The sequence below is a fragment of the Oncorhynchus clarkii genome, chromosome 10, assembly GCF_045791955.1.
Source record: "Oncorhynchus clarkii lewisi isolate Uvic-CL-2024 chromosome 10, UVic_Ocla_1.0, whole genome shotgun sequence".
NCBI classification, from domain to species: domain Eukaryota; kingdom Metazoa; phylum Chordata; class Actinopteri; order Salmoniformes; family Salmonidae; genus Oncorhynchus; species Oncorhynchus clarkii.
In genome coordinates, this window is record NC_092156.1 from 61,076,341 (window position 1) to 61,094,436 (window position 18,096).

The 18,096-nt window shown below is 43.0% G+C and overlaps 1 protein-coding gene across 1 annotated transcript; it reads left to right on the forward strand.

The window, feature by feature from the left end:
• The first annotated feature begins 1,867 nt into the window (after nt 1–1,867).
• On the forward strand, nt 1,868–15,376 carry LOC139418906 (uncharacterized). The gene is made up of 3 exons (XM_071168687.1): nt 1,868–2,350; nt 2,743–2,873; nt 11,968–15,376. The coding sequence occupies exons 1-3, from the start codon at nt 2,074–2,076 to the stop codon at nt 13,249–13,251; spliced, it is 1,692 nt and encodes a 563-aa protein (XP_071024788.1). The 5' UTR covers nt 1,868–2,073; the 3' UTR covers nt 13,252–15,376.
• Nucleotides 15,377–18,096: the final 2,720 nt, after the last annotated feature.

An 18,096-nucleotide genomic window follows, 5' to 3' on the forward strand; every position in this document is an offset into this window, starting at 1 on the left:
AAGATTTTGGACCAGTGGGAGTGAGATTTTTGGAAAGAGTGGATTCCTGCTTTTAGTCCGACCCATACGTTGTGTCAAGCTGGGTAAAGGACAAACTGGAACGGTTACGTCTGTGAAAGTTGCAAGAAGTGTAATTGTTTTTATTTTTTTATGCATCCTCCGCCCAGAGGAAGCAGGTGCTTCGCTGCTCGGGGCTCAACCTGTGCCATGCTTTGCTCTCTGGAACAGGGCACCGCTCAAAGGGGTGATCAGTGGGGCAGTGTTGAGTGTAGAGGTGGATCAAATTAAAAATAATATTCCTGGTGTTTGTGACGCCTGCTGTTTGGTGAGACGTACTGTAGACCCGGTGGCAATGGTAAGACTGAGAATACCCTGTCTGTCTTGTTGAGCCTTTGACACAGTTTCTACCTGATAAGGTCAGGTTAGGTTATATTTGCTATTCTGTGAGGGCCTATGTTCCGAGCCCGCTACTGTGCTTTAGGTGCTCAAGATTCAGACATGTTGCAGCTAGGTGTAGAAGGGAGATCCCACAATGTGAGAAATGTGTAGGAGGGAATAGTCAAAGGGAGTGTACAGTTGTGATAGATAAAGCATTGTTTGTCAACTGTGCCCATGCAGCTGGGGATCCGAAGTGCCCTCAGAGACAAATTGAGATTGCCAGAGTTCGATTAGGGAGGAACGTTTCCTATGCTGAGGCAGGGAAGAGAGTAGAGGGTGAGTGATTTGACTGGGAGCCCCCTAGTGAGTAGGCCTGAAGAGAGAGAACCAGAGAAAATTAGATTTTGTCAGGTTGGATTTATTGCTTTTATAGCCATGGTGATCAACCGCACTGCACTGATGGAGCAGAAATCACAGAAGATAGATGTGGTAGTTGCAGCAGCAGAAATATTTGGATGTGAGAGATTTTAGTGCAGAAAATGTACAGGGAGTTTTGAGAGAAGGGGTACCATCCTCCAATGCTGATGGCGTGATGTAGGATCTCTTAAGGCCAAAGTAGTGGGATGGGGTGGTGGGGCTTTGGGGATAGTGTATAGGTGCAGGGTTAAATGGTGGTGTAATTTAGAGGTCCTGAACAGTCATTCTGAAACATACTTTTTTTCTCATGACTAACTACCAGGAAGTTAGAAAAGACAGGTTGGGTGTGTGGACAGCTTAGCTTGCCTTGACTGGCAGCTCTTTGAAATGCCTATATCAAGCAACTTGGATGCAGTTGCAGTAAAATCATCTCAAGCTAAGCTAATTAAAAAATATATATATAAATCTTCCGTTTGACATGTCTCTTGTGATGCAGTTCACAGCAGCACTGACGGGTGTGTTGACCTGACAACTGCGTTGGAGTTTTGAACGACCCTTTTGGTCCATGCTGGCTGAAGACCTAGCTAGCCAGTAACTCGCTAACACCAGGCACAGCCAAAAAGGGAAACATAGAAGTATCTTTGCCGTAGATGAATGGTGTAAACTTTTAATTATATTTGCTGACACCCTGTTAAATTTTGGCACCAGTAGAGTAGCAATCAAGCTATATAAACCACGTCCCTCTGCAAACTAGCCTTTTCCGATGTTGACACTTATTTAAATTAGGTAAGAGAATATCATGAGTTAAGGTGATTTCACCTTACCCCCTTAATAATGAATCCAACTGTTTGACATGGAGAGGGGACCAATAACTTTACGGTAAAACTTTATCAATGTAGAACCAACGGTAACTTTTATGATTTTCCCATTCCTTTTTCTTTTACCAAAAAGGTTCTATCCGCACTCCAACCTGCAAAGGGCAGCAATAAGCAACACAGCCTCTAGTCTGCTGGAAAGCTACACGAAGAAGACACCCTAGCTTTGACGCCAACTAATAACGCCCTTTCTCTTCAGTGTATACGGAAGTAAACAATGACCAAGAACAATTTACACATTAGCGTTTTTTCATTATTGTTATTTAGACATTTATAAACACCATGGAACTCAAAATATGGCTAATTTAACTGCAGAGCATCACATACCCAATGTATTATTTAATTCGTGTTAGAGACAGGACTTGGTTGGTAGATATTATATAGGTTACGCTAGCTGCTAACAATGGCTAACTGTATGGTTTTTCACACTCAAATAGCCTCCATCATGGAGGTGCTAGCGAATGCGGCCGTGGCAGAGATCTGTAAAGTCGTAGACGACGACTATGCAGTATTTCGTTTGGAAATAACTCAAAGCCGGAAAGAAAACAGGGTATTACGGAGGAAACTACTGGAAATGAAGGTGTCACGGGAGCGCGCAGAGAGGACAATGCGAGAGCGCGTCCTCGCCAGTCGTCCCAGAAGTGTCAAGATCCTCGACCGATACAGAGGAATTGCAAGAGGTACTTTTTGCAGAAGGCTGCGGAGAAGGTCGCCGTTCATATATAGTTCAGTGCCTGTCGCCCGTTCCCTTCTGCACGTGTGTTCAAATGTGTTACCCATAATTGGATCTTGGTCAGTGTTTGGATAGAATGCAATAATTTCCTTGATTAATTGGCTATCTTGCACAAAGACACAATATCATATTGTAACCAGATGATTGATTTACTGCTTTTCCTATTATTTACTAATTGAAAACAATGTGATGCATGGAACATAATACATCAAACAATAAATAGTATATCAATAAGTTATAATTAGTGTTACCTTACACCCTTGCCAATTGTAGACAGTGTCAATAGTGTACAATATACTGCTAACCTAACCACCTCTTTTCCTCCAATCACTCTCTCAGGTGAAGGACATCTCACTGGAGGCCACAGGAGCTTTGTGAAGCCAGCGGGACACAATACATGGAGAGATGACCAACCATTCACTGTTGATGAGGGGAGTGGAACCTCAACCCAGCATGTTATCGTGATAAAGGTTAGTGTTATAGAGTTACACCAACAATTACAGTTGCTTTGTAACTCAAATGTGGCCTGTTTATTTCAGAAAGGCTCCCCTCAGCTTTTCACTTGTATACTTGTGAGACTTGCCTACGGTTAATATGTGTGTGTGAATAACTCACGCCGGCGAGTGAGATAAGATGCAAGAATAATCCTTTACTCAGGTATTACATGTTACAGGTCACGACATTCTATCTTGCATTACTCATCTCATATGTGTGTACTGTGTTCAATACTATCCATCTGAGCCTATGCCGCTGTGACATTGCTCATTCATATTTATATATTCTTATTCCAATCCTTACTTAGATTTGTGTGTATTTGGTATTTGTTGTGGAATTGTTAGATATTACTTGTTAGATATTGCTGGACTGTCGGAACTAGAAGCACAAGCATTTCGCCACAATCCGCAATAACATATGCTAACCATGTGTATGTGACCAATAAAATGTGATTTATCTATCCTAGCGCCATCTCTGGGTTGGTATTAATGCCCATTGTCTTAACATCTTCCTTTTCATATAGAATTTGCTCAAGCACTTCATACCATTTTAATACCACAGTGAAAATACCTATTTACATTGTCAACACCTTTTGAATTTTCTTGTCCTAGTGTGGCGCACTGGTAGCATATTGGGCACTTCTGGGAGCCTCAGGGCCTCTTCTTCATCTTCCACATCCTCCTGAAATTGTGGAGGAACGGTCGGCAGAGATAACTGCCCTGGTGGGTTATTCCCCATCTCCTCATTATGTGTCCTGCCCACACCATCCAGGGGATATTCACAGTCTTCCCATGTGGCCCTCCTGTGCCCTATGCTCTCCTGAACTGGGCGTATGCCCCTCCAGTTCCTTCGATTCTTTCGGCACTTTACTTCCACCTCATATGACCTTGCGCTGATGTGCCCTATGCATGTGCCAAGACTCCATATGGCATCTCTGGCTTGAGGTGACAGGAGTACTCTGACAGTTTGGCCTTGTTTTATTACAGGCAGATTTTTTTGCATGCTGGTCATAGTAATGTTTTGACTTGTCCTGACGTGCACGCGTGTGTGCCTGAACATCCCTAATGACCTTAGGTGTGAGGAGCTTGGGAGCTGTTGGCAGCAGAGAGCGAGTGCGTCTAGACATTAAGCGACGTACAGGACTGCTGCCCGAAGACCTCTGTGGGAGTATTTCTCCACGCCTAAATGGCTTGCCACACATCTCTGCCTTTCTGTATAGCCTTTGTGATGAGTCTTTGCTATTTTCACTGCTGACTCAGCCTTACCATTACTCTGACTGTGGTAGGATGAGGAGGACACATGATGGATCTCCCAGGCTTTTGCAAACAAAGCAAAGTCGTGACTCGTGAACTGGGGCTTATTATCCGTAACTACACCTTATCTGCTATGCCATATCTGATAAACTCCTGCTTACAACCATCGATGATGCAAGCGGCTGTTGTGTCAATCACTTTCTCCACCTCCCAGAAATGGTAATAGTAGTCCACTATAATCAGGAAAGGAACACTCTTACTGTGAACAGATCCATTCCCACTTTAGGTAAAACTTTTGGTATATCATGTGGCTGCAGGGTTTCCTTTTGCTGCTTAGGTCGATTATCATTCCATATGCCGCACACAGCCACAAAATGTTTTAATTTAGAATACTGAGTCTCTGGCTTTCCTGAGACTGGCTTTGATCCCTGAGTGCCCTGCTTGGATACGAGAGAGAATCATCGGGCGAAGAGTTTCTGGCACTACCACCCTGTCGCCTTTTGTCTACGACCTCTTCCTGCATTGTGAGTTTGTCTCTGTATGTCCAGCAGTCCCTTACTAGGATGGGCGTACTCTTTCTTATGTCCGGCCAGCCTCTTAGGATAGAAGACTGAAGCGTTCGAGAAGTCTTGTCCTCTGCTGAATGAGCTTTGGATAGCATCCCATGTCTACGGGGAGATGTTGTGATCAGTAGCATGGTTCACATCTTCAACCTCAGCCTGTAGAGCATGTACAGTCTCATTTGTCCGTTATTGCCTGTGACTAGCTGTTGGTAGTGCTGCTCAAGACAAGAAAGCTGCAATGTGAAGCTCTACTCCTTTCTTGTATACTACCTGGAGTTGATAACACTGAAGCTTTAGCGTCATCCTTTGTAGTTGCTACGGGGCAGACAGAAGAGGTTTTTTGAAGATGACCTCAAACGGCTTGGGATCAGTGTGCAACGTGATAAAGTCCCCATCATGAAGGTACTGGTCACAGGCGAACAATATGGCCAGGGACTCCTTTTCAATTTGAGCATATCCTTTCACTGTGGGTGCCAATGTCCTCGAAGCAAATGTAATGGGCTGCCCCTTCTGCAGGAGCGCTGCCCCTAGGCCTTTGTCACTTGCCACACATTGTAGGGTCACTTCCTCAGAGAGGTCATAATACCTCAGTATTGGTTGGTTGCTTACCAATTTCTTGATTTGCGCTAATGCAGCATCATGTTGAGGACGCCAAGCCCACAGCACATCTTTATTGGTCAGCCGACGCAATGGCTCACAAGTGTCAGACAGATGAGGTAAGAATTTGGCTAAGTCATTTTCAAAACCAACCAGTCGCTGCATTGCTTTTGCGTCGGTAGGTGGCGGCATTTGCTGTACTGCCTCCGCCTTCTTAGTCTGGCTTCAGGCCTTCAGCTGTCAAAAGATGTCCTATGAATGTAATACTTGTGAGCCTGAGCTTAACGTTGGTCTTTATTCAGCTATAGATTCATCTCCCTTTCTCTTTGTAAGAGCTGAGTCAGGTTGTGGTCATGGTCCTGCACTGCTTCTTCCATTGTGACACCACAGCCGTGTGCCAGGATGTCATCAGCTGTGACGCTTATTCCTGTCAGTCCCTGAAGTGCATCCGTTTGACTTCGCTGATATTCCTCTGCAGCTGGTTTCACTCTCCTAAAGGTAACCTTGTCCACCGGTATCTACCATTGAGGGTCCAAAATGTGGTGAGGTAACTACTCTCTTCATCCAAATGTACCTGCCAGTACCCATTTTTTGCATCCATAACCGAAAAGATTTTTGCTTTTGCCAGGCTTGGCTGTACCTCTTCAATGGTAGGTATTCGGTAATGCTCAGGGTACATGGATCGAGGCAGACTCTTATTTTGCCAGGCTTTTCCATCACAACCATGTTAATTACCCCCTTTTAGGGTTTGGTGACCTTTGTAATGACACCCTGTTCCTCCATTGAATCAACAGCCTTTTAGTATCTTTTCTTTCAGTGGGATGGGGATTCGGCTGGGAAGCTGTTGAACTGGTCTAACAGCTTCATCCCCCACCAGGTGGAGCTCACCTAGCAGAGCCCCCATGGGCCCTTTCAAAAACATCCTCAAACTGTTTCAGTTTTGCCCGCGAAGGTGTTCAAGTCTGATGGGACCTTTTAGTTTTTCTTTAGTGCTGACATGATTAACGACATGTTGGTGGTTGAGCTGTAGCACCTTTTCACACGTTGCTGCTGAAAGGAGAGGCTGCTGCTGCAAGGTTTTCACCACTTGGAACTTTAGCACATTTGTTTCCCCATCATGATTGTCTTGTAGTTCACACTCCCCTGCTGGTGTCATAACCGAGCCATCGTACAGCCGTCGCCTTGCTTGGTTGTGGCTTTTCATCTCCATCCTGCATTACTTGCATAAAGTCTTTTTAGCCGAGTATATTAACAGTGGAGCCACTGTCTAGCTGGCATTTGATCATGCTGCTTGGATCCTATTCACAGTTGTTAGTGGGGAAAGCTTTACATAATTGACACCTGTCATGTGTCGCATGTCAGCTTCTTCATCATCATGATGATCACTGCACATATCCTGCTTGAGCAGATTGACAGGCTTACTTTGTCTGCACACTTTAGCAAAATTGTAAAAACAATTCCACCGAATTTGGACATTTGGCTCTTGTCTGTGTTGATCCACAGTACATGCAGCCATCTTTAGTATTTTTCCGCCTTGCGTCACTGTCCGACAAAATTTTGTTTCCATTTTTCATCGACATGGTTTCTGTATTTGTTCTGAGTGGCATAATTGACAGATTCCAGCCTGTTCAGGGGCAGTGTTCATCTTTTTTAATTGGATCGGTGTCTGTTCGCTTGCTTTGCATAGACCTATGGCTTTAGTCAGTGTAAGTTTGCGCAGCATACTTTCTCTTACCCTGTTATCGTTACAGCCAGTCACAAGTCTGTCTCTGATCATTTCGTCTCTCATTGCACTGAAATCACATGAATCAGACAATTGATGCAGCCTCACAACATATTGACCCGACAACTCTCAACTTTGTAAAACGTCAAGGATTTTCTTTGAATTGTTCCAATCCTCTTCCCACAGACCTAGGTGACGCTGAAGTATATGACACTGTCTTCCATTAATACTGGGCAGTGTTGCCACTCGCACATGCAGGTCTTTTTATTTATTTATCTAAGCCCGTAGCGATTTCATAAATCTCCCACTGATCACGGAAAAACAGACAGTTTCGATACAAATCGCCTTTCGTGTCCATGGCGCTAGGCACCGGGAATTTGACTGAGAGATATTGCAGGCTCTTTTTCCTCGCTCATCTGTTCCACTTGTTTGCGTTTATCCGACAGTGATTACATCGTCCACATACCTTATGTTTTCCGTAGGGCTTGGCTTTGGGTTCATTTCTCTGACACTGTGTTAACATCTATGTTAGATAAGGTCCAAGCATAATCCTTTTGGTATTTGTTGTTTTATTAGGATCTCCATTCGCTGTTGCAAAAACAGCAGCTACTCTTCCTGGGGTCCCCCAAAAAAAACATGAAACATAATACAGAATGACAGAACATCATTAGACAAGAACATCTCCAGGACAGAACTACATACATTTTTCAAAAGGCACTATCTAGGTCAAATAGGGGAGAGGATTTGTGCCGCCAGGTGTTGCTTTATCTGTTTTTTGAAACCAGGTTTGCTGTTTGGTTGAGCAATATGAGATAATGGCTCTATATAATACTGTACATTTTCTTGAATTTGTTTTGGATTTGGGGACTATGAAAAGACCCCTTGTGACATCTCTGGTGGGATAAGTGTGTGTGTCAGAGCAGTGTGTAAGTTGACTATGCAAACAGTTTGGGATTTTCAACACGTTGTTTCAAGCAGAACCTGCTTTTTGGAGTTCGGTGTCAAAAAAGCAGAGCGTCTCTTTATTGCGGGCAGACCTCTCCCCATCTTTGAAACCATTGAATCTATATGTTTTGACCATGACAGTTTACAATCTAAGGTAACGCCAAGTAATTTAGTCTCCTCAACTTGTTCAACAGCCATACCATTCATTACCAGATTCAGCTGAGGTCTAGCACTTAGGGAATGATTTGTACCAAATACAGTGCTCTTAATTTTGAGATGTTCAGGACCAGTTTTTACTGGCCACCCATTCCAAAACAGACTGCAACTCTTTGCTAACTTCTTTGGGAATGGGGGGCAGTATTGAGTAGCTTGGATTAATAAGGTGCCCAGAGTAAACTGCCTGTTACTCAAGCCCAGAAGCTAGAATATGCATATAATTAGTAGATTTGTATAGAAAACACTCTAAAGTTTCCAAAACTGTTAAAATAATGTCTGAATATAACAGAACTCAAATGGCAGGCAAAAACCTGAGAAAAATCTGACGAGGAAGTGGGAAATCTGAGGTTTGTAGTTTTTCAAGTGATTGCCTATCCAATATCCAGTGTAAATGGGGTCAGATTGTACTTCCTAAGGCTTCCAGTAGATGTCAACAGTCTTTAGAAAGTTGTTTCGGGCTTCTATTGTGAAAGGGGAGAGAATAAGACCACTCAAAGCAGGTGACTCAGCTGAAAGAGGGTTAGTGTTTTATCGTGCGTGGCCGTGAGCGCGAGCTCCGTTCCCTTCCCTTTCCTTTCAAATGACAACGGAATTGTCCGGTTGGAATATTATTGAAGATTTATGATAAAAACATCCTAAAGATTGATTATATACATCGTTTGACATGTTTGTACGAACTGTAATGGAACTTTTTTGACTTTTCATCTGGACTTAGTGCCCGCGCTTTGTGCATTTGGATTAGTGAACTAAACGCGCGAACAAAAAGGAGGTATTTGGACATAAAGATGAACTTTATAGAGAAAAACAAACATTTATTGTGGAACTGGGATTCCTGGGCGTGCATTCCGATGAAGATCATCAAAGGTAAGTGAATATTTATAATGCTATTTCTGACTTTTGTTGACTCCACAACTTGACGGGTATCTGTATGGCTGGTTTTGGTGGCTGAGCGCTGTACTCAGATTATTGCAGATTATCGCATAAAGCTTTTTTGAAATCTGACACAGCGGTTGCATTAAGGAGAAGTTTATCTTTAATCCTATGTAAAACACTTGTATCTTTCATCAAAGTTTATGATGAGTATTTCTGTAAATTATGTGGCTCTCTGCAAATTCACCGGATGTTTGAGGCAAAACATTACTGAACATAACACACCAATGTAAACAGATTTTTGGATATAAATATGGACTTTATCGAACAAAATATACATGTATTGTGTAACATGAAGTCCTATGAGTGCCATCAGATAAAGATCATCAAAGGTTAGTGATTCATTTTAGGTCTATTTCTGCTTTTTGTGACTCCTCTCTTTGGCTGGAAAATGGCTGTATGTTTTTTGTGACTAGGCGCTGACCTAACATAATCGCATGGTATGCTTTTGTCGTAAAGCCTTTTTGAAATTGGACACTGTGGTTGAATTAACAAGAAGTTTATCTTTAAAATGGTGTATAATACTTGTATGTTTGAGGAATTTTAATTATGAGATTTCTGTTTGAATTTGGTGCCCTGCAATTCAATGGCTGTTGTCAAATCGATCCCGTTAACGGGAATTGAGCCCTATGAAGTTAACTTCTTAAGGTATAGGGGGCAGCATTTTCACTTTTGGATAAATAGCGTGTCCAATTTCAACTTCCTGCTACTCATGCCAAGAATATAAGATATGCATATTATTAGTAGATTTGGATAGAAAACACTCTGACGTTTCTAAAACTGTTTGAATCGTGTCTGTGAGTATAAAAGAACATATGTAGCAGGCAAAACCCCGACGACTAACAGTTCAGATTTTTTTTTTTTAGGTCTCTGTCTGTTCAGTGAGTTCTCATTTTGAAACAATATGTCTTAGGCACTTGTTTTCAGTTCCTACCGCTTCCACTGGATGTCACCAGTTTTTGGAATTTGGTTGAGGTTATTCCTTTGTGCAATGAAGAAGTACAGCCATCTAGGAAATGGGTAACACTGTTGAGAGTTGCGCAAGACTTGAAAAGTAGCGTTAGTTTCCTCTCGTCCTCTATTGAAAACAGATAGACACGTCTTCAATTTGATCGATTATTAACGTTTAAAAATACCTAAAGTTGTATTACAAAAGTAGTTTGAAATGTTTACAGGCAACTTTTGAGATATTTTGTAGTGACGTTGCGCAATTTGGAAGCTGTTTTTTTTCTGGATCAAACGCGCCAAATAAATAGACATTTTGGATATATATGGACGGAATTTTGTTTACTGTTGTGCTATCATCAGATAATAGCTTCTTATGCTTTCACCAAAAAGCCTTTTTGAAATCTGACATGTTGGCTGGATTCACAACGAGTGTAGCTTTCATTCAGTATCTTACATGTGTGATTTAATGAAAGTTAGATTTTTATATCATTTTATTTGAATTTGCCGCGCTGCATTTTCCCTGGCTTTTGGCCAAGTGGGACGCAAGCGTCCCCTATGCCATAAGAAGTTAACAGGTGCATGTTTATCAATAATTGGAAGAAGCAGTTTCATGAATTCATCAAGTGCCGCATCTGGAAGCTCCTCATTAATCACATCAGACCAACAAATATTTTTAACATCATCCACATAAGAGTCACAGGAAAATCTATTGTATGACCAGCTGTTGGAACTTTGTCTTTCCTGGATATAGACACTATATTGTGATCACTGCATCCAATGGGATCACTGCATCCAATTAGAACAAAGTTCTACAGCATTAATAAAAATGTTATTGATACATGTGGATTTTTTTATTTTACCTTTTATTTAACTAGGCAAGTCAGTTAAGAACAGATTCTTGTTTTCAATGAGGGCCTAGGAACAGTGGGTTAACTGCCTTGTTCAGGTGCAGAACGACAGGTTTTTACCTTGTCAGCTCGGGGATTCGATCTTGCAACCTTTCGGTTACTATTCTAACGCAATAACCACTAGGCTACCTGCCCCACATCTTGTTCATGTAGTGGTTGTAAACACCCGGGTAGGTTGATTTAATATCCTGAACCAGATTACAGGCACTGGTTACAGTAAGAAGCTTCCTCTTGAGTGGACAGCTTGATGAAAACCAGTCAATATTCAGGTCCCCAAGAAAGTAGACCTCTTTGTTTACATCACATACACTATCAAGCATTTCACATGTATTATTTAGATACTGACTTAGCACTTGGATGCCTATAGCAACACCCCAAAAGAAAAGGCTTTAGATGTGCCAAGTGAACCTGCAACCACAACACTTCAATAACACTTGAAATAATATCTTCTCTAAGCATTACAGGGATATGGCTCTGAATATATACAGCAACACCTCCCCCAGAAGCATTTCTCGAAATAGTCTGATTTATCTGTCATTGTTATCATGGATTTACACACAGAACTGATGTCCTCTCTCAATGACTTACAGATTCATGTCATCTTGCCGTTCTCATGTTTCAACTCGTCGAGCTGATCCTGGGAGAACTGCAAACTGTTCTTCAGGTCCTGGACCTCTGGTCAGGTCGTCCATTCTTTTATAAGTAGAATCCACCAGTATTTGGACAAAACACTTGAAGCTATTTTCTTGTTGTTGTAACAACTGCTTGTTGGTCTCTTTTTGTAGAGACACCACTGGCACTGTCCTCAACGTTACAGCTCACCACATCTTAATCAGACCCTCATAATGCACCCGTTTTATCTATCCTAAATAGGTGCCCCACTAGCACCATCTCTGGGTTGGTATTATGCCCATTATCTCATCACCTGAGATAATTATCCAATTCAACTCATGCACCGGTAATAACCTCCTCTCTTCTTGTGTCAGTCTGCAGATGGAGAGGCTGCAGGTCCTGGAGGATCGTCTCTGGTCAAGCAGGAGAGGACTGAAGGAGAAGAGGACCCACGGCACAGCAGAGACATCCAGACTGGAGCCACGGGGGACCAATCCAACAACCCCATGCCCCAGCCCAGGACCAGACGCAGCATCACGGAGTTCAGTGGAACGCCGAACGCCGTCCTCAAGTCAGAGACAGACAAAGAGACTTTAACTGTAACAAAAAGCCTTTTACACACAGGATCTGACCACAGGTCAGACCCAGAGAGGCTGGGGCCACTGGGCTGTCCTCCGGCTCCTGGCTCAGAGTACTTACCAGTATTTCATCAGAGCCAGAGGAAGGATCATTCGTGTGGAGATGGTGATCGTGACACGTTAGACAATAGCAGTGATGATCCGTCTTGTTCTTACGCTACAGAGATGGACCCTGACAACATGCTCTTGGGTTTAGAGACACAGACTGATTTGTCTAGAGGACACTGGAATCAGTACAGTAGTAGTGTATACTCTGAAGGGGGCCTAGATAAGAAAGGGGAGGGTCTGGTCGTAGATGAATTGACTGTGAAAGTGGAGGGCGACGTTCCTCCCACATGGATTGGAGATGGTCACCTTGGAGACGGACACTCACAGGGCAGAGATTTCTTAGATTACAGGGAAAGCTTGGAGACAAATGCACTTGTCGCGACCCACTCCACTTTACAAGCATTCAGGGATCGCGACCTAGTGTCCACGTCGATGGGGCCTTCCGATTCACACAGCCGTGTTCTTTTTGATCAGAAATTGAACTTAAACGACAGGGCTAGAGTCCAGGCTCAGGGAGAGGAAGCCGCATCAGAAAATAGTAAAGAGAAACGGTTCCTCTGCATGTTCTGTAACAAAGGCTTCAGCTGCCTCCAGAAGGTGGAGATCCACCAGAGGGTCCACACAGGGGAGAAACCTTTCAGCTGTACCCAGTGTCATATGCGCTTTGCCCAGACTGGTGACCTGAAGAGGCATCAGAGGGTCCACACAGGGGAGAAACCATTTGGCTGCCACCTGTGCCGGGCTAGTTTCTCCCACTCCTCCAGCCTGAAAAGGCACCAGAGGGTCCACACAGGGGAGAAACCTTACAGCTGCCCCCAGTGTGAGAAAAGGTTCTCCCACCAGCACCATTTGAAGATGCACCTGAAGGTCCACACGGGAGAGAGGTCGTTTGCCTGTACGCATTGCGGGAAAAGTTTCTCAGAGAGGAGTTACCTCAGAATACACCAGCAGAAAAAACATTCCACTCTATAACGTAGAAAGTAACCGTTCTACTCGATAGATTCTGAAGTTTATGTCAAACTCTGCATTAAAGACAAAGATGAATTCATTGTTGTCAACCGAAAAGACCCACAGGTGCATTTGATATATGAGAGTTACAGATTTCACTGTTGAATATTCCTGAGTAGAATATTGCGTCCAGATATTGTGTGATATATAAGGCATATACACTGCTTTTGGAAAGTATTCAGACCCCTTGACTTTTTCCACATTTTGTTTCATTACAGCCTTATTCTATAATGGATTAAATAAATAAAAAATCCTCAGCAATCTACAAACAATACCCCATAATGCGAAAACAGAAATACCTTATTTACATAAGTATTCAGACCCTTTGCTATGGGAAATTGAGCTCAGGTGCATCATGTTTCAATTAATCATCAAGTTCTACAACTTGATTGGAGTCCACCTATGGTAAAGTAAATTGATTGGACATGATTTGGCAAGGCACACACCTGTCTGTATAAGGTCACACAGTTGACAGAGCATGTCAGAGCAAAACCAAGCCATGAGGTCGAAGGATTTGTCTGTAGAGCTCCAAGACAGGATTATGTCGAGGCGCAGATCTGGGGAAGGGTACCAAAACATTTCTGCAGCATTGAAGGTCTCCAAGAACACAGTGGCCTCCATCCTTCTTAATAAATTAAGAAGTTTAGAACCACCAAGACTCTTCCTGGTGCTGGCTGCCTGGCCAACCTGAGGAGAAGGGCCTTGGTCTGGGATATGACCAAAAACGCGATGGTCACTGACAGAGCTATAGAGTTCCTTTGTGGAGATGGGAGAACCTTCCAGAAGGACAACCATCTCTGCAGCACTCCACCAATCAGGCCTTTATGGTAGAATGGCCATCGGAAACCACTCTTCAGTAAAAGGCACATGAAAGCCCGCTTGGAGTTTGCCAAAAGGCACCTAAAGACCAGATTATCTGGTCTGATGAAATTAAAATTGAACTCTTTGGCCTGAATGCCAAGTGTTACGTCTGGAGGAAACCTGGCACCATCCGTACAGTGAAGCATGGTGGTGGCAGCATGCTTTGGGGGTGTTTTTCAGCGGCAGGAACTGGGAGACTAGTAAGGATCGAGGCAAAGATGACTGGAGCAAAGTACAGAGAGATCCTTGATGAAAACCTACTCCAGAGTGCTCAGGACCTCAGATTGGGGCGAAGGTTCACCTTCCAACAGGTCAACGACCCTAAGCACACAGCCAAGACAACGCAGGAGTGGCATAGGGACAAGTCTCAATGTCCTTGAGTGGCCCAGCCAGAGCCCGGACTTGAACCCGATCGATCATCTATGTAGAAACCTGAAAATAGCTGTGCAGCAACACTCCCCATCCAACCTGACAGAGCTTGAGAGGATCTGCAGAGAAGAATGGGAGAAAATCCCCAAATACTGTGTGCCATGCTTGTAGTGGCATACCCAAGAAGACTCTAGGCTGTAATTGGTGCCAAAAATGCTTCAACAAAGTACTGAGTAAAGGGTCTGAAGACTTATGTAAATGTGATATTTCAGTTTTTATTTTTTATAAATTAGCAAAAATGTTAACTGTTTTCGCTTTGTCATTTTGGGGTCAAGGGGTCTGAATACTTTCCGAAGGCACTGTAAGCCTAAAAGGTATGTTGCATATTGTGTTTGTACTATAAGCTATATGATGTTCACAAATGCCTGTTTCATTACTTCCATTCAACTATTGTTTTGACACTTTTAATAAGAAAATTAATGCAATTCATCAAGTTCATGCAGATTTTTTGTTCAAAGCATGTTGGTGTGGTGCATTTAAGACTTGTTGATGTGTAATGTTTGGTCATTCGGACTTACACCCAACAGCGCTTTATAACCATTATAGACTTACTAAATATACCTACACACACATACACACTAACAAACACCTACGCTTCACTTCAAAATAGTTCAGTCAGGTTTGTCTGATGGTGACTTTTGACTTATCATAGCTGACTTATTTTTATCCACAACATCATCTTTACAGCGCCTTCAGTAAGTATTCAGACCCCTTTTACTTTTTCCATATTTTGTTGTGTTAAAGGCTGAATTTAAAATGGATTAAATGGAGTTTTCTGGTCACTGGCCTACACACAATACCGCATGATGTCAAAGTGGAATTTTGTTTTTAGAAATGTTTAAAAAATGAAAAGTCTTGAGTCAATTAGTATTCAACCCCTTTGTTATGGCAAGCCAAAATAAGTTCAGGAGTAAACATTTGCTTAACAAGTCACATAAGTTGCATGGACTCACTCTATGCAATAATAGCGTTTAACATGATTTTTGAATTAGTACCTCTCTACACCCAACACATACAGTTATCTGTAATGTCCCTCAGTCGGGCAGTGAATTTCAAACACAGATTAAACCACAAAGATTAGGGAGGTTTTCCAATGCCTCTGAAAGAAGGGAACCTATTGGTAGATGGGTAAAACATTTAAAAAGCAGACATTGAATATCCCTTTCAGCATGGGGAAGTTATTAATTACACTTTTGATGGTGTATCAATACACCCAGTCACTACAATGAGACAGAAAGCAAAATTCTTAATAAATATTTTAATTGGCAACATATACATAACATTCGTATTTTATATGTATAACTTTGCCTATTCTCTCTGGTTTCTAACATACAGTAGGCCACCAAATTATTGTCAAAGAAATCTAATCAGATTAAATTAAATGTATTTATAAAGCCCTTCTTACATCAGCTGATATATAAAAGTGCTGTACAGAAACCCAGCCTAAAACCCCAAACAGCAAGCAATGCAGGTGAAGAGGCATGGTGGCTAGGAAAAACTCCCTAGAAAGGCCAGAACCTAGAAAGAAACCTAGAGAGGAACCAGGCTATGAGGGGTGGCCATTCCTCTTCTGGCTGTGCCGGGTGGAGATTATAACAGAACATGGCCAAGATGTTCAAATGTTCATAGATGACCAGCAGGGTCAAATAATAATAATCACAGTGGTTGTCGAGAGTGCAACAGGTCAGCACCTCAGAAGTAAATGTCAGTTGGCTTTTCATAGCATCTCTACCACTCCTGCTGTCTCTAGAGAGTTGAAAACAGCAGGTCTGGGACATGTAGCACGTCCGGTAAACAGGTCAGGGTTCCATAGCCGGAGGCAGAACAGTTGAAACTGGAGCAGCAGCACGGCCAAGTGGACTGGGGACAGCAAGGAGTCATTAGGCCAGGTAGTCCTGAGGCATGGTCCTAGGGCTCAGGTCCCCTGAGTGAGAGAGAGAGAAAGAAAGAAAGGGAGAGAATTAGCGAGAGCATACTTAAATTCACACAGGACCCTGGATAAGACAGGAGAAATACTCCAGATATAACAGACTGACCCTAGACCCCCGACACAAACTACTGCAGCATAAATAATGGAGGCTGAGACAGGAGGGGTTGGGAGACACTGTGGCCCCATCCGACAATACCCCATACCCTTGGACAGGCCCCCACACCACTTGAGGGAAAGCTTCAACCACCAACTTACCATCCAGAGACAAGGCCGAGTATAGCCCACAAAGATCTTCGCCACGGCACAACCCAAGTGGGGGCGCCAACCCAGACAGGAAGATCACGTCAGTGACTCAACCCACTCAAGTGACACACCCCTCCTAGGGATGGCATGGAAGAGCACCAGTAAGCCAGTGACTCAGCCCCTGTAATAGGGTTACAGACAGAGAATCCCAGTGAAGAGAGGGGAACCGGCCAGGCAGAGACAGCAAGGGTGGATCGTTGCTCCAGTGCCTTTCCGTTTACCTTCACACTCCTGGGCCAGACTACACTCAATCATAGGACTTACTGAAGAGATGAGTCTTCAATAAAGACTAAGGTTGAGACCGAGTCTGCGTCTCTCACATGGGTAGGCAGACCATTCCATAAAAAATGGAGCTCTATAGGAGAAAGCCCTGCCTCTAGCTGTTTGCTTAGAAATTCTAGGGACAATTAGGAGGCCTGCGTCTTGTGACCATAGCATACGTGTAGGCATGTACGGCAGGACCAAATCAGAGAGATAGGTAGGAGCAAGCCCATGTAATGCTTTGTAGGTTAGCAGTAAAACCTTGAAATCAGCCCTTGCCTTAACAGGAAGCCAGTGTAGAGAGGCTAGCACTGGAGTAATATGATCAAATTTTTTGGTTCTAGTCAAGATTCTAGCAGCCATGTTTAGCACTACCTGAAGTTTATTTTGTGCTTTATACGGGTAACCGGAAAGTAGAGCATTGCAGTAGTCTAACCTATAAGTGACAAAAGCATGGATTACTTATTCTGCATCATTTTTGGACAGAAAGTTTCAGATTTTTGCAATGGTACGTAGATGGAAAAAAGCTGTCCTTGAAACAGTCTTGATATGTTCGCCAAAAGAGAGATCAGGGTCCAGTGTAACGCCGAGGTCCTTCACAGTTTTATTTGAGACGACTGTACAACCTCCAAGGTTAATTATCAGATTCAACAGAAGATCTCTTTGTTTCTTGGGACCTAGAACAAGCATCTATGTTTTGTCTGAGTTTAAAAGTTGAAAATTTGCAGCCCTCCACTTCCTTGTGTCTGAAACACAGGCTTCCAGCGAGGGCAATTTTGGGGCTTCACCATGTTTCATTGAAATGTACAGCTGTGTGTCATCCGCATAGCAGTGAATGTTAACATTATGTTTCCGAATGACACCACCAAGAGGTAAAATATATAGTGAAAACAATAGTGGTCCTAAAACGGAACCTTGGAGAACACCGAAATTTACAGTTGATTTGTCAGAGGACAAACCATCCACAGAGACAAACTGATATCTTTCCGACAGATCTAAACCAGGCCAGAACTTGTCTGTGTAGA